We start from the raw sequence: 18,118 nt of genomic DNA, 5'->3' as shown, positions 1-18,118 counted from the left end.
GCCCGCACCTCTCCCTGCCTTTTTCCCCCGAAAGTGTCTCGGAGTGTCCCTGTCCGTGGTGCTGAACCCCAGGCGCCGAGGCTCGCTCTGGGAGGGTCCCTGACCGTGGTGCTGCAGACACGGGCTGGGGACAAAGGGACAGAGGGCTGGGGCACATCAGCCACAGACCCATGGGACCCTTTGCAGCTTTGGCTCCCAATTTTGGCAAGTGTGCTTCCAGAAATGATAGAAAACAGCGGCTCAGCTGTCAGAAAGGATAATCGACCCATTTTATCACTCATCCATGACGGCATCTGTCTGAGTGTCACTGGCATTCCAGAGTTTCACAAAATCACTTTTGCCCATTTAGAACTGAGAAAAAATGATCTTATTAAGTCAAAACTTTCAAGGGAATATAACAGACTACTCAATACTTTAGTTTATACTGTTTCTAATTACAAAACAGATTATCCAATCTGAACAAAGTAATCCCATAATAGTCCTAAAGTTCTAGCACTGTCAGGGGATGTGAACTTAATAATCTTACACACCTTCCTTCAAAGACAGTCTTTGCAATTCTCTTCCCACCTTCCCTTTTCAAGTCTCTGTGTATGCAATGAAACCAGATCAGGAAAAGAGGGTCTTCATTCTCCTAGCCAGATTTTGCTCTTTTATGGTTTCCTAAATGGAACCAACACCAGAAAGGTTCTGCTCCGAGTACAGTACTTCCTGTTTGTATGCTTCCCTTCTCCTAAAAGTTTCTCCCAATGTGATTATGTCAAATGTTTAGGTCTGTCAGCCTACATTTAGAGAGGATGAAGTACTCCTCTCCTCAAGAAGCAACTTGTGTTTCACAAAAAAAAAAAACCATGAAAACTTGTTATCTAAAAATGGAGAGAATCTGAGAAATATACTTTATCCTAAAAATACTAAAATCCATACTGGACTAAAAAATGAATAATGAAATATGTGTATCCTTTTCAGATATCACTGATAACCCAGGTATCATTCAGGCTTGCATTAATACCTTTAACACTCTTTCTTAAGATATCCAAAATTCTCAAAAATTGAATGGGCCTTCTTATAAGTACCACGGATTCTAATACAAAGTTTGAAATATTTTACTTCCTGTAATGTCCTGCTTTAAGCAGGGATTCATGTGAAGCACCCTGAAAGGAAGAATATTTGTACCTTCCTTCTGAGGATATCCTGTCTGACTTTGGAATACTTTTTAACTAAGTGATACCTTTTGTCACAGATACAGATGACAAATTTCCTATCTGAAATACCAGTGACAAGGCAGCCAGGGCAGGTGCTGAGCCCAGCAGTGCCATGCCTCAAAAGTTTTAGTGCCTAAATTCCAGATGTAATTGCCTATCAAAATAAGTAACTGCCACTACATCCACTCTTGTTATTTCTCACACTGTTCTTCTCATCCTCCCTTAATGTCCAGTTTTTGAACATGCTTTTATACTTAGAAGGACACTGAGTCCTGGTGAGTTCATCAGTTTTAAGTGCACTCCTTTTGTGTGTATTCAGCATGAGCTGAATAAAATGTAATTTAAATTTCCTGTGTGAAAGCGCTTGAGTCACAGATTATCTGTATAGGATTTAATGCCTCTCTAGAAAAAAAGATTTCTTTTAAAATTTGCAAAACTCTAATAGGTTTGCATCAAACCATTTTTTAGTTTCTATCTCTTTGCCAAGAGGTAAATAACTAAGCAAATTTCATGCCCATCCCAAATCTGCTTCTGTATAACGGGAAATACGAAGCACAAGATTTATATGCAGTGCTTTTGTGCTCCTGAAATGGGAACCCTGCAATAGAATTCAGGTTGGCATGCTGAAGAACACCCAACAGCAAAGCTGACACCAGAACAACAAAACTACTTTAATTTTTCATAGCAAAAAAAAAATCTATTACTTCTCTTCCATCAAGGTGTGTTTTATATTAGTGGCTCCCACATACCAATTAAACACCTCAGTTCACTAAGGTGAGAGCTATTTGTTGCTTTTGTACACTTGACTGGAAAATAAGTCATTACATGCATAACAGCCTCTATAAAATTGATGATGATTTAGCAAATACTGCATGGAATAGATAAAAATATTAATAAAAATATTATTATGTACACATGTAGCTATACTGCAGAGAAAAGAAGATTTAAGAGTAGCATAAATTTCTTCTTCAGTAAGGTCAGTTTATGATCTTACACAAATGTTGTGCCTTATGAAAGGAAAATTATCAACAGCTCCTTGCATACAGCAAGATCTTGTAACAAACTTTTGAGAGTATAAAATCATGCTTCCATATCTCAGTATTTGCCATGTATTTTTACTTCTATTTTCTTTCCTTATCCAAGTTCAGAAATACAATGCAATTTATTGCTTCCACTGAATAAGGAAAAGAATGTGCTCATGAATAACGTAAGTCATGCAGAAAAGGCCACACATTCAGGTGGGAAACTGTGCCTGTTGTATAAACAAAATATATACCACTATAAATATAATATGTAATACTCATTCCAAAGCACAGTCCCCTCTTAAGGAATAAACACTTGAGTCAAAGCAGGGTAACAGACTGGCAGTGCACTCCTGGCATTTGTCAGGAGCGTTCGTCAGCCTGACAGCAATATTAACCACAATCCATTCCAGTTGCTTTGGTTTATCATTGTGTGACTGATGTTCAAAACAGTGCTGGAAGAATCTGCTTAAATAAAATGTTGGTTTAACCTACACTCTGCAGTTATTTAAATCTGTACTAACTGTGGACTCCTGGCTGACACATTAAAAAAAAACCTATTACTTAGATTTGACACAACTTGCAATTTCTAAATAATTTTTAAAAAGTAAATTCTTCATTGTCTTAGGCACCAAAAAACCCCGAAAAATATATTGAACCTGACTTCCTTTCTGCCAGATCAAAATCAAAGTTTTCCTTTTCTTTACACAGTGGAAGCACTAAACTGTGATGAGTTTCTGGGCATGCATAAGGAAAGGAAATAAATGACTGTTAAAACCATGTAGACATTTAAGTGAAATATCTTTAAATATTTTAAAACATTTAGCAGTGCAAAAGCATAGACATGCCAAAATACATAATTAGTACATATTTGGAACCATTACCCCCAGGATAACACTGCTACAATGAAAATATCACAATACAGATAACATCAACAAATTTTCCTAGTAGAATATTAGCAAGTATCTTCCAGATACTTGTCACAAATTCATCATCTGACATGAAGTTTAACATTTAAGCTACATGGAGTTGATACTGCTAGAACTGCCAAAATAGTAACCAAAACTCGAACTGCTTTATTTGAAAGAGGTATGGCATAAAGACTCTCATTGTGTGTGTGTGTATATATACATACACATATATATGTGTATATATATATGCAATAATTTTGTGCTGTTTAAAGCTCCCAGTTTTCCAGCAAATGCTTGAGAAGGTTGAATGTAGATAGAGATGAAATCTGAGTAATGTCCTCCCTCAGCACCAGCAATGGAAAGATTTCCTCAGAACTGAAAGCACACTTAGCAATCCTCATCAAATACTACTTTCATGAACAGAGAAATCCATATAACCAGTCAATGTTAATAACAAAAACACATATCAATAGACCAGGTTTGCTATCCAAACTCTCAAATGGAGGTAAGTGTCACACCTAACTTAAAATGAGGAAAATATGTTCTCTTTCAAGGAGGAAGGAAGACCAGGACTACACTGCTGATTGAATTGACTCTTTACAAATGACAATACAATTAAAACAGACCCCTCCTAAGTACAGCACTTGGAGAATTCTTTTCCTTGTCTTCAACTATTTCAGCAATGACACGATCTATGCAGAAGCATCACTTAACAAAAGTGATGTTATTTTGGAAAACGAGGTTGCAAAACTCATGGAAAATGAGGTTGCAAAAATCACGTCATCACCAATGAATTTATTTATGATTAGTACACTTAATTTGTGTACTAACTCAAGCTACGCACGTCTGATGTTACTTTTAAGTTTTCAATGTTAAATTAAGTGCAATTCACAAGAGTATTCTAGCTTGGTGATAGATATTTTTGGCTGTGAGCTACCTTCAGATACTTTCTGTCCAGGGGATTATTAAATAGAATTTATTGAATTCCACAAAGGAAAAATATTTTAAAATAAACTAATGTTTACCTTTGAAAGAATTGTTATAATATAAAATATGTGAGGTTTACACATGAATGTGGACCTGTGTCAGCCAGACATTCTAAGAAACCTTAAGAGTTAATGACTTCTTCGCATTAAGTAACACTATTAGGAAAAGTTACAACAATAGTACCTCAATCTCTGCTTTAGCTTTAAATGTGTACATATACACATTCAAAAATTACAGTCTTCAAATATATCTATACACACGCATATTCAAATATATATATACATATATATATGTGTGTGTGTTTATTTGTCTAAATATTTGCTGACTATACAATACCTTTTTTAAGGTTAAAAAAACTAAATCAGTAATAAAACCTTTTCACAGACCTGTGTTTAGTTTAATCAATTGCAAACTGAAAGCAAAAACTTTTAAAGCTGCCATATGTCCATGGGGATTTTTTAGTAGCAAATTACCAATTTATACAAGACTTTTAAAAAAAGCTATAATTAAAATACTCTCCTTACCTTTTCTACTAATTAGCTATATTGCTCTACATGCCAACCATTTCCCATACAAGTTACCTTTTAGAAAAAGATCCTGCTTGCTGATCACTGCACCCAGTCCTTGTAGAGAAAATGAGGGATACTTCTACTTTGTAAAATGAAATAGTCCCTTCTGGGAAAGCATTGCAAGAGAATTATCACACTCTATAAACAGGCTGTATATCCAATCTGCAAATGGTGGGGGGACTGTTGCAAAAACTCACAAGGCTATTCTGCCAGAAAGGAATTGTTTGGAAAAGTTGCTCAAACCTGCCAATGTCTTTCTGACAAAGGACAGCTGCATTACTCCAGCACACCTGAAGGGGAGCACAGAGGAAGTGATAAAATGAAGTTTTTACTCATTGGAATATGGGCAGTGATTTAAAAGTACCTAAAATATTATGGTACCACAGTGTTTGCTACTAAAAAAAGTGCAATTCTCATCAGAAAAAAATAAACAGAAAAGGCTAATTTTTAATCTTTAACAGCCTCAGCATTTCTGACTTCATTAAAATTTGAAATGAAATGTAATGTCTTTGTTCCAACTTAGGAGCACCTTCCAACAACAATTATTGGGTTGATACAATCAGAGGCAATAGGAATACATTAATAATTCATTTTTACACAATCTGATTCTTATTATCAGTACACACATGAAGAAATTAAACACTTTTAAAGGTCATGCAGGAAACATTAATACTAAACATAGAAAATGTTTACAAGACTACAAACTACTATGATAAAAATATAAAAGTGTATTTGATGACAAATACCTTTGACAAATCCCTGAAGTTGCTAGGAAGCGTAAGGTCCAACTCCTCTGACTCATAGTTGGTGATAACCCAAGGGAAGACAGGGTACTGATTCAAATCATTGTAAGTTCGACCTGACAAACAACAAAAAAACTCCACTGTGAATGAAGAGCTGCATTTAACTAAAATACCAATCTCTACAGATACAACAATATAACTTTATGAGCTGTTTGAAAGAACTGCCGTTTATTTCAGATCTGTTATAATTTCAATATTCTATTTTGCTTTATTGAAAGGATAATGGAAAAGCTGACAATATGCTAGTATTTAATCTAAAACATTTCAGCCCATTTCCCTTTAATTGTAAACTCTTTTACATACAGTAAGATTGACAGTTAAATTCATTCATTTCCTATGCATTTCTCCTTTCCTAGTTTACATCATCTGGTCTTCAATTTCCTTAAGGTGAAATACTTCCAAAAATGGAGGGTCAATGATTTTTGTTGATACTAAAAATTAAAGCATTCTTTTTACATAATGTCTTAAATACAATATGTTAAAGAAGAATGAAGTAGCTCAGTAATTCAGACTGAAGAATTTTTCCATTAATAACTGTTTCATCTAGAGAATTCATTTTGAGGGGAATTCATCCTTGCCCATTGTCCATCTGTGAATATGCCAACATTTACTAGGACAGAAAATTCGGTCTGGATATATGTTCATGTGTACATCTTCATATATCTAGGATGGAAATAATACACTTCTTCCAGTAAAACCAAAATATTCAATTAGAATAAACATATACCATGGACACATACACACCCCAAAGCCTGGTTTCTAAATTTAAAATACAGTTTTTACATGGATCCTGGCTCTTTTTATTATATTGTTGCAGAGGCTTATTCATTCATATAATCTTCAATCATCATGTTCTTGAGATTTTGTTCAGCCTGGTCTTAAAAGTCTCCAAAGACAGGTTTTAACCTCTTCCCCAGGAATATTATTTTACAATCCAATATGCAAGGTTGTCAGAAAACATTTTCTAAACCTCCACCACAGTTTTTCTTCTTCCAATTTTCTTACAAAACTCAATATTTTTCCATCATGGTTTGCAGAATTTTTAAATGGTATAGTCAGTCTTTCCCTAATCATTTGGCTTTATTGCACATTACCTGTTATTGAGGATTAAGGCTACTTACATGACACTGGGGTAACCATCTCTCTTTTAACTCCCTATCATGGGCAACTCAACTTTCCCTCTTTCCATAATGTTATCTTTTTGCTTCTTTTAACCTCAAACACCAAGCAGATAAGAATTCAATTTATTATTTCAATAATATATTAAAGCTGAAAAGGGTCATTCATTAGAGCCATAGAAAACAGTGTCATGATGTGCCTCATTCAGCTTGAGCAGTAACGAGGCAAGCAGATCGACCCCTACTTTTAAAAATCTGTCAGCATCCTGGAACCTCTGACTTGATGACTGATTACAGAAAGCACCAAAAGTGACCATTTGTATAAAATGCAATTAGTGCAAGCACAGGCATTTGTTATATCAAGAGTGTTAGCAAGAGCCAAGCCTGAAAGGGAATTAACAGACCTTTCACCACAGAAAACAGCTGAAAATTGAGAAATTTTCAAAGTTGCTCAGAGGACAGAATAAGTTGGAAAATAAAAGGGATGTCATGATACCCAACAGTCAGCCTCCACTTAGTAAACTGAAGCCCAACTGGTTAGAAGCTGATGGGGTAAGATGTGTTAAACAAAATATAGCTCAGTGTTTACAGAATGAGTGGTTAGGACAAAAATAAGTGGGTAAAAATTAGGCTTGGGTTTGGATTAATGGTGTCCTAGAACAGCAGCACTGGCAATCCAAGCACTGCACTCTTTTTTAAGACCAATCATGCATCCTGTAACATTGGTACTTATTGGCTCCAGGAATATTCTGCTCACTGGCTGAGATTTCCAAGAAATAGTCTCTATACTTCCAGTCTATATACTTCCCTCCACAACAGTCATGATATTCTGATTTTAAGTGCAGCTTAGTACAGTGTTATGAATACCTCTCTAGTCTTACATAAACAGAAATATAATTATGAATGAAGTAAACTTAGGAGGATTTTTGTGAAGTTTTTCAGGACACAATCATACATAGAAAAAACTACTCATTACAAGAGCAAAATAATTGTGCCCCATGGCTGCTGAGACTGTGCCATGGCTAACTCCTTTTCTGTGTAATTACAGTAATTTGGATGAACATTAATTAGCAATACCTGCTATAGTGTTTAGAAACATCAAGTATTCAAAGTTGGAAATCTCTCGGTGCTGCCATCGCTGGGTCATGTTGGAAGCTTTGAAAATCTGTCGTGGACTAGCCAAAGAAATGCGTCTGAAAACAAAGAAAATTGGAAAAAAATAATGAGAAAACTGGTGGGCCTTCCTTTTTTACATAGCTGATTTTTAGTGGCAGTAGTACATATTCTTTCTACCAGGTCTGTGCTAGATTTCTCTGGAGATCAAACTGCCACTTGGATACTTGAAGTTCATTTTTAAAGTTTTATAATCTAATAGGAATAAAAAGAATTAATGCATCTGACAGCTGGATATGTCAAGATTTGAAAACTTTCCAACAGAAATCTTTACAGCTGTGCAAATTCAGCTGCTCCATGATGACTTGATGTATTACAGAAACATTTTACTGGAGATTTAGAGATGGAATATCATTAAGTAAGAAAATTACAATACTTTAAGAATTTCACATAAGAATCAAGTCATCTTTAAGGAGAGGTTTTTTAAATCCCTCAAGAACAAAGGAAAACAATGATAAGATGATAGAATTTCATTATGAAGTCCATCCTCTTGAGGTTTAAATTCTGGGCAGTGTTGGGGAGTTAGTCATAAATAACTCAAACTTTTAGAATTGGATGCCAGATTTCCTAATGTTTGTGAAAGAAGACTGTAAAGTCATTCCTTGGAGTGATAAATCAAACAGAGAAGAGTTTATCATAAAATTCCCAAGACTGTTTTGTTCATAACAAAAACATCTGTAAATACCAAACCCACATCACTTAGGGAGGAAAAAAATATATATAGTCTTTATATTTTAGTTTAAAAAATCTTTACAGGTATTGGTAAACCATTCAAGGAAACTGTAGCTGTTTTTTTTTTTAATAACCTACATTATGTTGCAAACAAATTGATCAGTACAAATGGATGTGAAATATTGAGCAAATGTGTCTTCAATGTACATTTAAAATTTTTCACACATAATTTGTTTCTGTAAACAGAAATCCTGATGTTCTTACACAGTGCCTATAGTAGCAATCCAAGACATTTTTTTCTTTCTGGACTCCATAAAAATACTACAAAATACAACAGAAAACATCCCAAACTGTTTTAATTCCATTTCTATGTACAGAAATTGATTAAAAATAAAAAATTAAAGTCACAACAATCAAGATACCACTCCCTAAGGGTTTCCTGCACCATATTCTGTAAACTAGTAGGTGTAAATGCTTCAAACCATTGATGAAAATAAAAACAACTCTTAGAGCTGACAGATAAAATTAACTCAGATTGTAAAATACCTGGTCTGGGGTAATCCAAAGATGGTACCGATACCAACCCGAGGTAGACAGTTAACCACTTTCTTTACTGTTGCTTGGTCAGGGAAGTTGAACATGACACCCACTGTGAGTACAAGAGTTGAAACACAGCATGATTTTACTCATTTTAGGCTTTCTCAACCAACACAATCAAACCCTAAGATCAGGTGCTCAACAGATCAGACAAGTTTCTTTCAGGATGCTGTAGATATATTTTTTTTAAATTTACAGAACTCCTTTTATATATCACTAACAGGAATTTCAACAGAAGTTGTCACTGTTGCACATCTTACAAGGTCTCCATTTTTTTTCCTCTATGCATAGAAATTAAACTTATATGCACAGCTTGACTGTCTAGAACTAATTAAAAATGTATTAACTGGTTCATACATTTACTAATTTACTTTCTAGATATTTTCTAGAAATAGTGTTCAAAATACTATCTTCCTATTTTGTCTGAAATGTGTGAATGACACTTCTGAAACAGCAACCTAAAAATCTAAATAACAATCTAATTATGGTACCACCAGTGGCCATTTATGACCTCAGAGAGTACAACAAGTGTTTATGCATATAATTAATATTCTGTTGGATAATACCACTACCAAAACAATGTTGTACATTTTAAATAAAACATGAAGGATTAGCAGTCACTGGTCTAATCCAGTAGTGAAATTCTTTCATTCCGTTGTTCTTGGTGTGTCTAACTAACAACTATCAACCCTCCAAGGGAACACAAAAATCCTTCATGCATAACAGATCAGAGGTAGGACTGTCTTGAGCAGGAGTCCTCAGAGAATGCCAAATAAATACATGGATATAAATGGAAGTAAGGCATTGATAATGCACAGTTTCCATGGTTTATCATAATTTATCATTGAAAAAACAATTGGAAGGAGAAACTAAATTACAAAAAAATACTAACTTAAATACTGATACATTTAATGCAAGCTCTTCCTCTATCTACACAAATCCATGCCAAAGCAGACATGGCTAAACACCCAAGGAGAATGCACATGTCCCCACATCCACAATTGTCATTTCTTTAAGCTCACTGTACCTCTATTTGCCATGAATATCTCCAGTGCTGTATTTTGCAAGAGGTAACGTCGGGAAAAGATAGATCGAATCTCTGAGAAGAGCCATTTTCCATGGAGTCCTTCTGTATATGCCAGAATCTAGGAGAAACAGACAGAAAGCATATTTTAAATATGTTAGCTGGACAGAAATACCTTGCAAAAGAGAAACTCTTTGACCCACAATCATGGGTTCTACCAATTACATGCAAAACCTGCAGCAAAATTAAAATATGCTCAAACTTCAAATCATGCTATGAATCTCTAATACATTTCTTGTACTCCTGAATTCAATTATTCATGCTAAATATTTTAAACATTTGCTTGCATTTTTTCCTTTAAATACAACTGTCTATTTTTCACAACAGTTTCAGAGTTTCAAAAACATTATTAAATGTCCAGCATTTCAGCAAAGCATAAAACCATATTCAGAAATGCATTTCTAGTAGCATTAGATGTATCTGCACTCCCTTCAGCATTGTAATAACAGGCCTGTAACAAATAAGCACGAAAAAAATGTCTTGGAAGAAAAAAAATGTTCCTTAGGTTTATCGTTAAGGCAGCGTTCATTAATTCTGGAACTAGAAAGGTTGGCTGTATAAGAGGTTAAGTATCATTTTGTCAGCTAAGGTTAAACACAAACCTGCAAATGAACTCAGCATAATCTCTCTATGGAGTAAGCGGTTGTCAAAGTAACTTGTTACAATTCCTGTCATCCCATCTGACAGACACAGATGCTTAGTCTGCCTTCACAATTCAAACTAATTCCATTTTCAGTCCTCAGCCACTTTGTTTCTTTGTTGCTTCACTTTTTCCTTTCCGTTTCAAAGCTTAATTATGTAAGTGTTAAAGGACAGAAAGACTGGACACTTCTCTACCTCAGATTAACAAACTATAGGAGAAGGAAAATCTGAGATTTGTCAATTTTAGCAAACACAAAAGCACTTAATAGAAAACCATCACAGAAAAAGAGACTCATATGCAATCCTTGTTAACATCATTCTTACCACAATTTCACTTGAGCAATAAATACATTGTGTACAAAAATGAAAAAGTGAAATTCAAGTCCTTAACATAACAAAGACTGTTAATTAAGCCAATCATTTGTTTACAGGTTTTTAACAAAGGAGGATTTTGCCTTGCACGTAGCATATATTGACAAATAAAACCTGCATTTTCGTAGCACAGAGAGCAGATGCACCATTAAAAAACCACTACAAATTAAATTCAGCATAAAATATTGTACCAGTTTTGTGAATTAAAAGCAAACAAGACTGGCAAACCAAAAGCTGATATCACAGATCAGAACATACAAAGCAAATCATCTTCACCTCAATACAAGTGCCAACCTCTCTCCCAGCAAACACACACACACAGATAGAAAGGGAAGGAAAAAACTACGTAATTCTTCCAGTACAAAATTCTAGAAATGTGATGAAAGGACCAGAGATTGTCAATGGTTGCTAAACATTTCTGGAACTGGGGAACTAACGGACTTGGGCCACACTGACACTTCCCATAGTACACCCATATCCCACCCACACTAATTGGCAGATTTGTATAATTCTTTGGTGCTATTGAGAACCACTGTGCTTGGTTTTTGTCACATGCATATAAATATCCTCTAAGAATACAACATCAAAAGAGGTAACAAAAGAGACAAAGTTGCAGTGCTCATGCACAGAAATCTCTTGGTACTTTTTGATGATATTCATCCATCTTGTGATCCTGAAATTGGAGCCTCTAATTGCAAGGTTTGATTTTTTTGAGACAGACAGCAATGTGGTAACCTCTACTTTTCTGCAACAATTAAAACCCAACAGCCTGTTTGTCCCCATTGGTCTATGCATGGCAAATTCAAGCATTTACTACGTGGATAGTGTGAGTAAAACCAGCACTCTAAATAATTATTCCCTTTACCTTGTGAAGTGAGCATTTTCTGTGAGACTGCCAACCCTGCATGAGGCCCAGAGCTTGCTGCCTGCAGCCTCCTTAAAACTGGAAGGAAAAGCACCAGCTTGAAAAGAGCAGAGGTGGCTTGCATTGTGCACGTCGTAGAGCCAATGAAATAGGTGAAGTAACTGAATTCAGAGGGAGAGGATTGACAGCAGGAACTGGACCTGCACCCCAGAAACACCACAGCCACTGCTGTAACCACCTCTGAAGCACTCATTAACAAAACTGATCAGGAGATGCAAGCAGCTGAGGCCGGGCTGAGCAGGGCCTTCATTCCGGGCTGGAGTGGCCTCTGCCTGCTCTGCAGCCTCACTTCAAAGTCTCTGGAGTTCAATTAAAACTGGATTAGGTTGGAGCAGCCCTTCTGTGGGACACTGTGCTCTCTGGAACTCCGGGCACACTGACAGCACCCTAGGCAGGGCTCTACAGCCCGCCAGTGACCCAGCTGCCATGGCAACGCGGTGCTGCCCCGCTCAGCACTCCCTCCACCCAGAGCGGGTGAAAGGTCCCACACAAACACATTGCTGTCATGTCCATGGCTAAGTGCTCCTTACCAAAATCCAGCGCAGCCCTTCACTCCCTAGAAAATATTACTCGAAACTCCTAGTTGCAGAAACTGGCTCATTCTTCAAATAAAATTCAGCATTTTTATTCTGGCAAACAAAAAAATTTTTTTTAATCGCTTCTGGCATCAAAACTACAACTTTCAAGAACTATTTTTGCATTTGCCTGTTTTCACCCATAAGCCACACAACACAGAGCTCCACTTCAGAATTTAAGAACAGCTATCTTCTTCATACCATCGTACAATATTTTGAGATTAAAACCAACTCATTTCTGCCTTTTGTCACCACCAGTTTTGGAACAAGTTGTGGAGCAGAGACTAATGAGAGTGTACAATCTAATTTAATCTGCAGAAATAGTACTGCCTTCCACAGGTGAGAAAGTATTTACAGAATTTCAGTTGATTCAACACATCAGATTGAAGTTCAATCTACTGCACATTTCATTTGTTTCTAATGATACAGCACCTTACAGGAGAAAAGATAATTTATACTGTTTACCATTTCATTTAAAAACACATAAACAAATGAGGCAACTGTAAAGTTCTATAGTTTCAAAAATCTCATCATACAAACTGTTCTGTAATTAGACTTTGACAACACCAGATGAACAGGCATCATGACAACATTACTAAAAATACAAAATTACTTTCCCCTTTGAATGAAGTCCCTTTTTTTAACTTCAAGTATTAGAAATGAAAGTCTAAACCTGTACTCAGTCGCTGTACTCATGCTGATGGTCCCAACACTGCACAGCTGTCAGAAACTCCCTAAGAAATTAGTGAGTAAAGAGCAGCCAGATTCAAATTCTACTTGGAGAAGACTCTGAAATCAGAGTAGCATGAAAACTCAGGTAGCACAGTGCTCACCACAAATTAAGATGACACATAAGTAAGTGCTCACGATTTACAGTGATATATCTGCTAATTTCCCAACAAAAAAAAAGCTCATTTACTTGGAAGCTATTCTATCATTTTTCAGATTTTAATACAAATGCCCCATTCTACCTTTTCTTCAAAACCTTCCTTAAATGTTTATCATAAACAATGTCTATTTGTAAAAGACTTCATGCAATAGTTAAAAAACCACCCCCATCACTCAGCTGCCTCCTGAATTAGAAAAATAGTATTTTACTGAAGATTAAATGAACATTTTGCTTTACCTGTTAAGCAAGCCAATCAGCTATCATATATTTTATTTTATTTTATTTTAGAGAAAAGTACTATTGATCTTGAAAATGTGAATAGGCTAGAAGTAATTAAGTCTGCAAATGGGTTATAGAACTGAAACAGTAATTGAATAATTATATTACTTTAATATGCCAGCCAACTTAACTGCCATGAGTAAAATAAAAGCTAAATAGCTTATTCAAAAAGCTGATGCACATTTGTCTAATTTTAAATAAGTTACAATGCAAGACAAAGAAAAAAACCCAACAAAGCGCCGAATAAAAACATAGAGCATTTAACTTACATTCTCATTTGATTACAGTTGAGAGAAAATTTATAAATACATTCTAGCAACATTCTAGGTCATTTGGAGTAATTTTTAGTCAGGAAGGCAGAATTACAGCACTCAGAGGCTACAAAATCTGACACTCAGTTCACAAGAAACCTGGATTTCTACCTTAACCTCAGCCTTGCATCTGAGGACCCTAGGATTCTACTGTCCAGGTTATTATTTAGTTCCTGGCTGCAGGATTCACAGTGAAAGAGTCTGACTCTGCTCTTTGTTTAAATACATCTTAGTACAACTGAATTAACAGGGAATTAGATCAGACTATTAATAATCTTCAACATCAACATGCTCTTCAATAAATCAGAGTTGTTTATTGGTTTATTTTAGATTTCTCAGAGAAACAGCAAATAAGATGCTTGCTTTAAATCTCAGATATTTACAAAATCAGCCACTGAAATCCACAGGCAGTGAGCAGCAGCCAGTCCCCCTGTGAGCATGCACAGTCTGTTACACAATCCTGTTCAGCATTTTCATGGGTGACAAACTCAATTAAACATATTCATTACTTTAATGTTCCACTAGACAGTTTTACCCGGCATAAAAAAATAAAATAAATAAATAAATACTCAGTGACCTTTGTATTGATCAGAGCAAAATGGCTTATGCCTGGGTGTGGGTGGTGAAGGGACTGGGGAGGGGGGTGGTAAAGGACTCTTATGTTTTCTCTTCCAATTACTGAAGGAGATGATAAAACCACAGCAAATGATGTATCAGCTCATTTTATCTTATCGCTTTGGGGCTAGGTGACAATGAAGTTCATATTTCACTGGTTCCCATTGAAGATTGTGAAAATTACTTGCCCTTATGACCTGAAATTTCACTGGAAGACAGAAATTTCTCTTCTGCAAAGTAATGCAATTTTTCAGATGTCAACCTTTAGCCCAGCTTTAAAAATTAATTTCATTTATATTAACCAATGATATCGATATTTTCACAGAATGCTCTTTGATACATGAACCACCGACTAGCAAATTGATGTGCTCGAGAAGGATGGAATCATTTTATCTGAAGCTGCTGGGGACAGACAGATTTACCACAAACTGAAATTCCCATTTCACATTATGCTGTTTATATTAGCCTACAATACCTTAAGGCCTCAGGACCTGTAAATAGTTTAATCTTTTGTTAGGATTTAGTTCTGTTTCTAGATCCATTCAGTTTTGAAATAATTTCTCTCTACACAATGAAAAAAGGAACACCATGTGCTTGGAAATAAGAGGAATAATAGGAATAAAGTCTAACTGTCACAGACCACAGATGAGTACATATATGATAGCATGAAAAATACTTCCCAGATTATTAAAACAAAGGAATGCACAACTATATATTCTCCCTTTATCCTGTCACTTAAGCTGTATTTCAGTGTGAAAAAATCTGTGTGCAATTTAAATTTTCTGAAAGTTGTCTTCTACTAACTTTATTCCTGATAATCCCAATCTAACTTGGAAATAAAATTACTGAGGGAACCTTTATTTCAGAACTTTTCTGATTTGACTATGCGGTTCTAAACACCTCACCTATATCTGCAAACAATGTTAGCAAATTTAGTACCAACTCTCTTACTTCCTTCAACTGGGTCTCATAAACATTTTTTTTTTCCTTCTTGATTAACCCTGCTGGGTTTTAGAGAGCAGGGGTTCATTACCACTATCAGAAAGCATTTAATTAACCCAAAGAATGGGAATTTCTGATTGCTAAAGACAATTATGCAAGGTAAATTATGCAGCCTCAGATAGTGGAAGTTTAAAAAGAAGAAAATTAATACAGGTTAGGGTGACTGTCCAAGCCCTGCAAGGTTAAGGACATGAAGTTACTACTTTCTTTGCAAAATATGACAGCAGGCTTATTTATGATAAAAAAGGAGCCAGAATTGCAAGAATTCACAGATTCTTGTAGGAGTTGACTGATATCTTGATTTAGTTACATTCTGATTTAAGAGCTAGTTGGATCTGCTCCTCAAGAGGTAGATACAAAAGGCTCATACAGATGTTTACATCATCTAGAGAAGAGCAACATTTTTCCTCTCCCAGGGTTATCTGTTTATGCTATTTGCTACAGCACTGATGTTCATACATATACAGACTTCATATACCTGGTATGTAAAATGATATAGACAACAAATCATAACCAAGAATCTTTCAATCATTTAGAAATAACTCAACCTAGTCTTTTTGGGCTGCATTAAATCATGCAACTTCATGATTTCATGTGTCAATGAATTCCATCAGGTAAACAGACACAGTGCAAATACTAAAAAAGCTTGTTTTGATTTCATTTTTTATACATTGAAAAAATGACATTACATGCAAAAGCTCAAGAAGAGAGCTTAAGCATCAGTGAGCAGAATTCCATAAAGTGATTTCTCACTGTGTAGAAGCTGTCAAAAGAAGCTGATGATATTAAATAGTGGAATTTGCATCAAAAATGCTGAAGTATTATCAGTATTAAGACTTTGTCATAATGAATGGTGCAGTGGTGCATTCCATGATCATTACCCTGTGTGAGACAGAATTTTGAAAAACTAGCTGGGAAAAATCCCTTTGCCATCATTTTATCTCTCCAGCTGAGAAGCAGGTGTCTAAATGGCTTCAAAAAGTCCTTCACAGCTTTCCTATTTTGGTGCATAACTTTGTATCACTACAACTGTTGCTACCTTGTTAGTTAGCTCACCTTCAAGTTTATTAATGCAGAAAACTAAAAGACAAAGAACAGGAAGCTTTAGATGTTCCAAATCATCACTCTGCAAAAACTGAACATTTAATTAGCCTTCCCATCTCCTTGTGAGCTGAGAAAAAACGGAAATACAAATGCAGATTAAATTCACTATGGAAATATTTTATTATTGAAAAGAGGTTATAAAAGAAAGAAATATTTTCAATGTTGACCTCAAAAGCTTTTAGCACACTCCCCAGAATCTGGTATTCCCAATAAGAAGAAAAAAAAAAAAGTATGTTTTTGAGGTGATAAGTATGATCATGATCCATATTTTGAAAATATAAATTGTACAGAAAGTTTCCTAGTAGAAGTAATACAACACAGGACTTGTGGCTCAAAACCATGTGATGATGTTGTAATACTACTGCAATTAAAAAAAGGATTTCAAAATGAGCCCTAAAAAGCTTTCCCTTGTTCAAAGATGGAAGTGCCAGAAAAATAGTTAAAAGGAATCAAGCGGAGGGTTTTTTTTTTTATATAAGGACAAAAAGGTTGTAAATTTGGGTTTTTCTTAAGTTTTAAGTTTTTTGAAGTTTGAAGTTTGGTTGGTCCCGCTCCTTTTATAAAATTCCTAGTGAAGAAAAGTCCTGGAGGATAGTCTTTATCAGACTATTGGTGGATCTTTAAAAGTACAGAGTCTGAAAATTAGGACAATTGCCAGACTCACAGTAGCTCATATCCACAGCAATATTACTTACTATGTATGGTGAAATGTAAGAAAAAGAAGCAAGCATCTCAAAGGCAGAGCACAGAAAACAATGCAGGAGCCATCTTTGTTTTGCTGTCTCTTAAAGATATTCAGACATTGAAATTTATTTTTTTTTTTAATCATAGAATATCCTGAGTTGGAGGAGACCCACAAGAACTGCTGAAGTCCAATTCCCAGCCCTGCACAGGATATGCCCAAGAGCCACACCCTGTGCCCAAGAGTGTTATCCAAACACTTCTTGAGTTCTGTCAGACTGGTACCGTGATCACTGGCCTGGGGAGCCTCTGTTTTAGAAAAGTAAGGCTCATGTTAGCTATAAATGTCTCTTCAAATTTGTATTTGGAACAGCAAATGAGAATAGTCATGTCAGATTTCCTTTGGTGCCCTGCACCTGCCCATTTCACCACTTTCAGGATATGACTTCTCCTGTGGGCTGCTTCTCCATGTATCCAGCAAAGGTCTCTCCAGTCAGAACATGTGCAAGTGGAAGCAGCAACTACAACTAAGAAGGAACCACTACACCTGCAACACTGGCAGCTGTCCAGTGTCTGCTGTTTCCATCT

At 35.7% G+C, this 18,118-nt stretch overlaps 1 protein-coding gene across 6 annotated transcripts in view; it reads right to left on the bottom strand.

Annotated features, from left to right (window-relative positions):
- LRBA (LPS responsive beige-like anchor protein) overlaps positions 1-18,118 on the bottom strand; it is a 369,517-nt gene that overhangs the window by 112,226 nt on the left and 239,173 nt on the right. For all 6 annotated transcript variants that reach the window (XM_054633381.2, XM_077176952.1, XM_077176953.1 and 3 more), the window contains 4 exons: positions 10,079-10,196; positions 9,001-9,103; positions 7,687-7,802; positions 5,435-5,547 (listed from right to left, as the gene is read on the bottom strand). In XM_054633381.2, the coding sequence (XP_054489356.2) occupies positions 5,435-5,547; positions 7,687-7,802; positions 9,001-9,103; positions 10,079-10,196 (450 nt within the window). The remainder of the gene's footprint in view (positions 1-5,434; positions 5,548-7,686; positions 7,803-9,000; positions 9,104-10,078; positions 10,197-18,118) is intronic.

The sequence above is a fragment of the Agelaius phoeniceus genome, chromosome 4 (assembly GCF_051311805.1).
Source record: "Agelaius phoeniceus isolate bAgePho1 chromosome 4, bAgePho1.hap1, whole genome shotgun sequence".
In the NCBI taxonomy this organism is placed as follows: domain Eukaryota; kingdom Metazoa; phylum Chordata; class Aves; order Passeriformes; family Icteridae; genus Agelaius; species Agelaius phoeniceus.
Note: the sequence above shows the minus strand (reverse complement) of the source record. Positions and strands in the feature narration are given on the sequence as shown.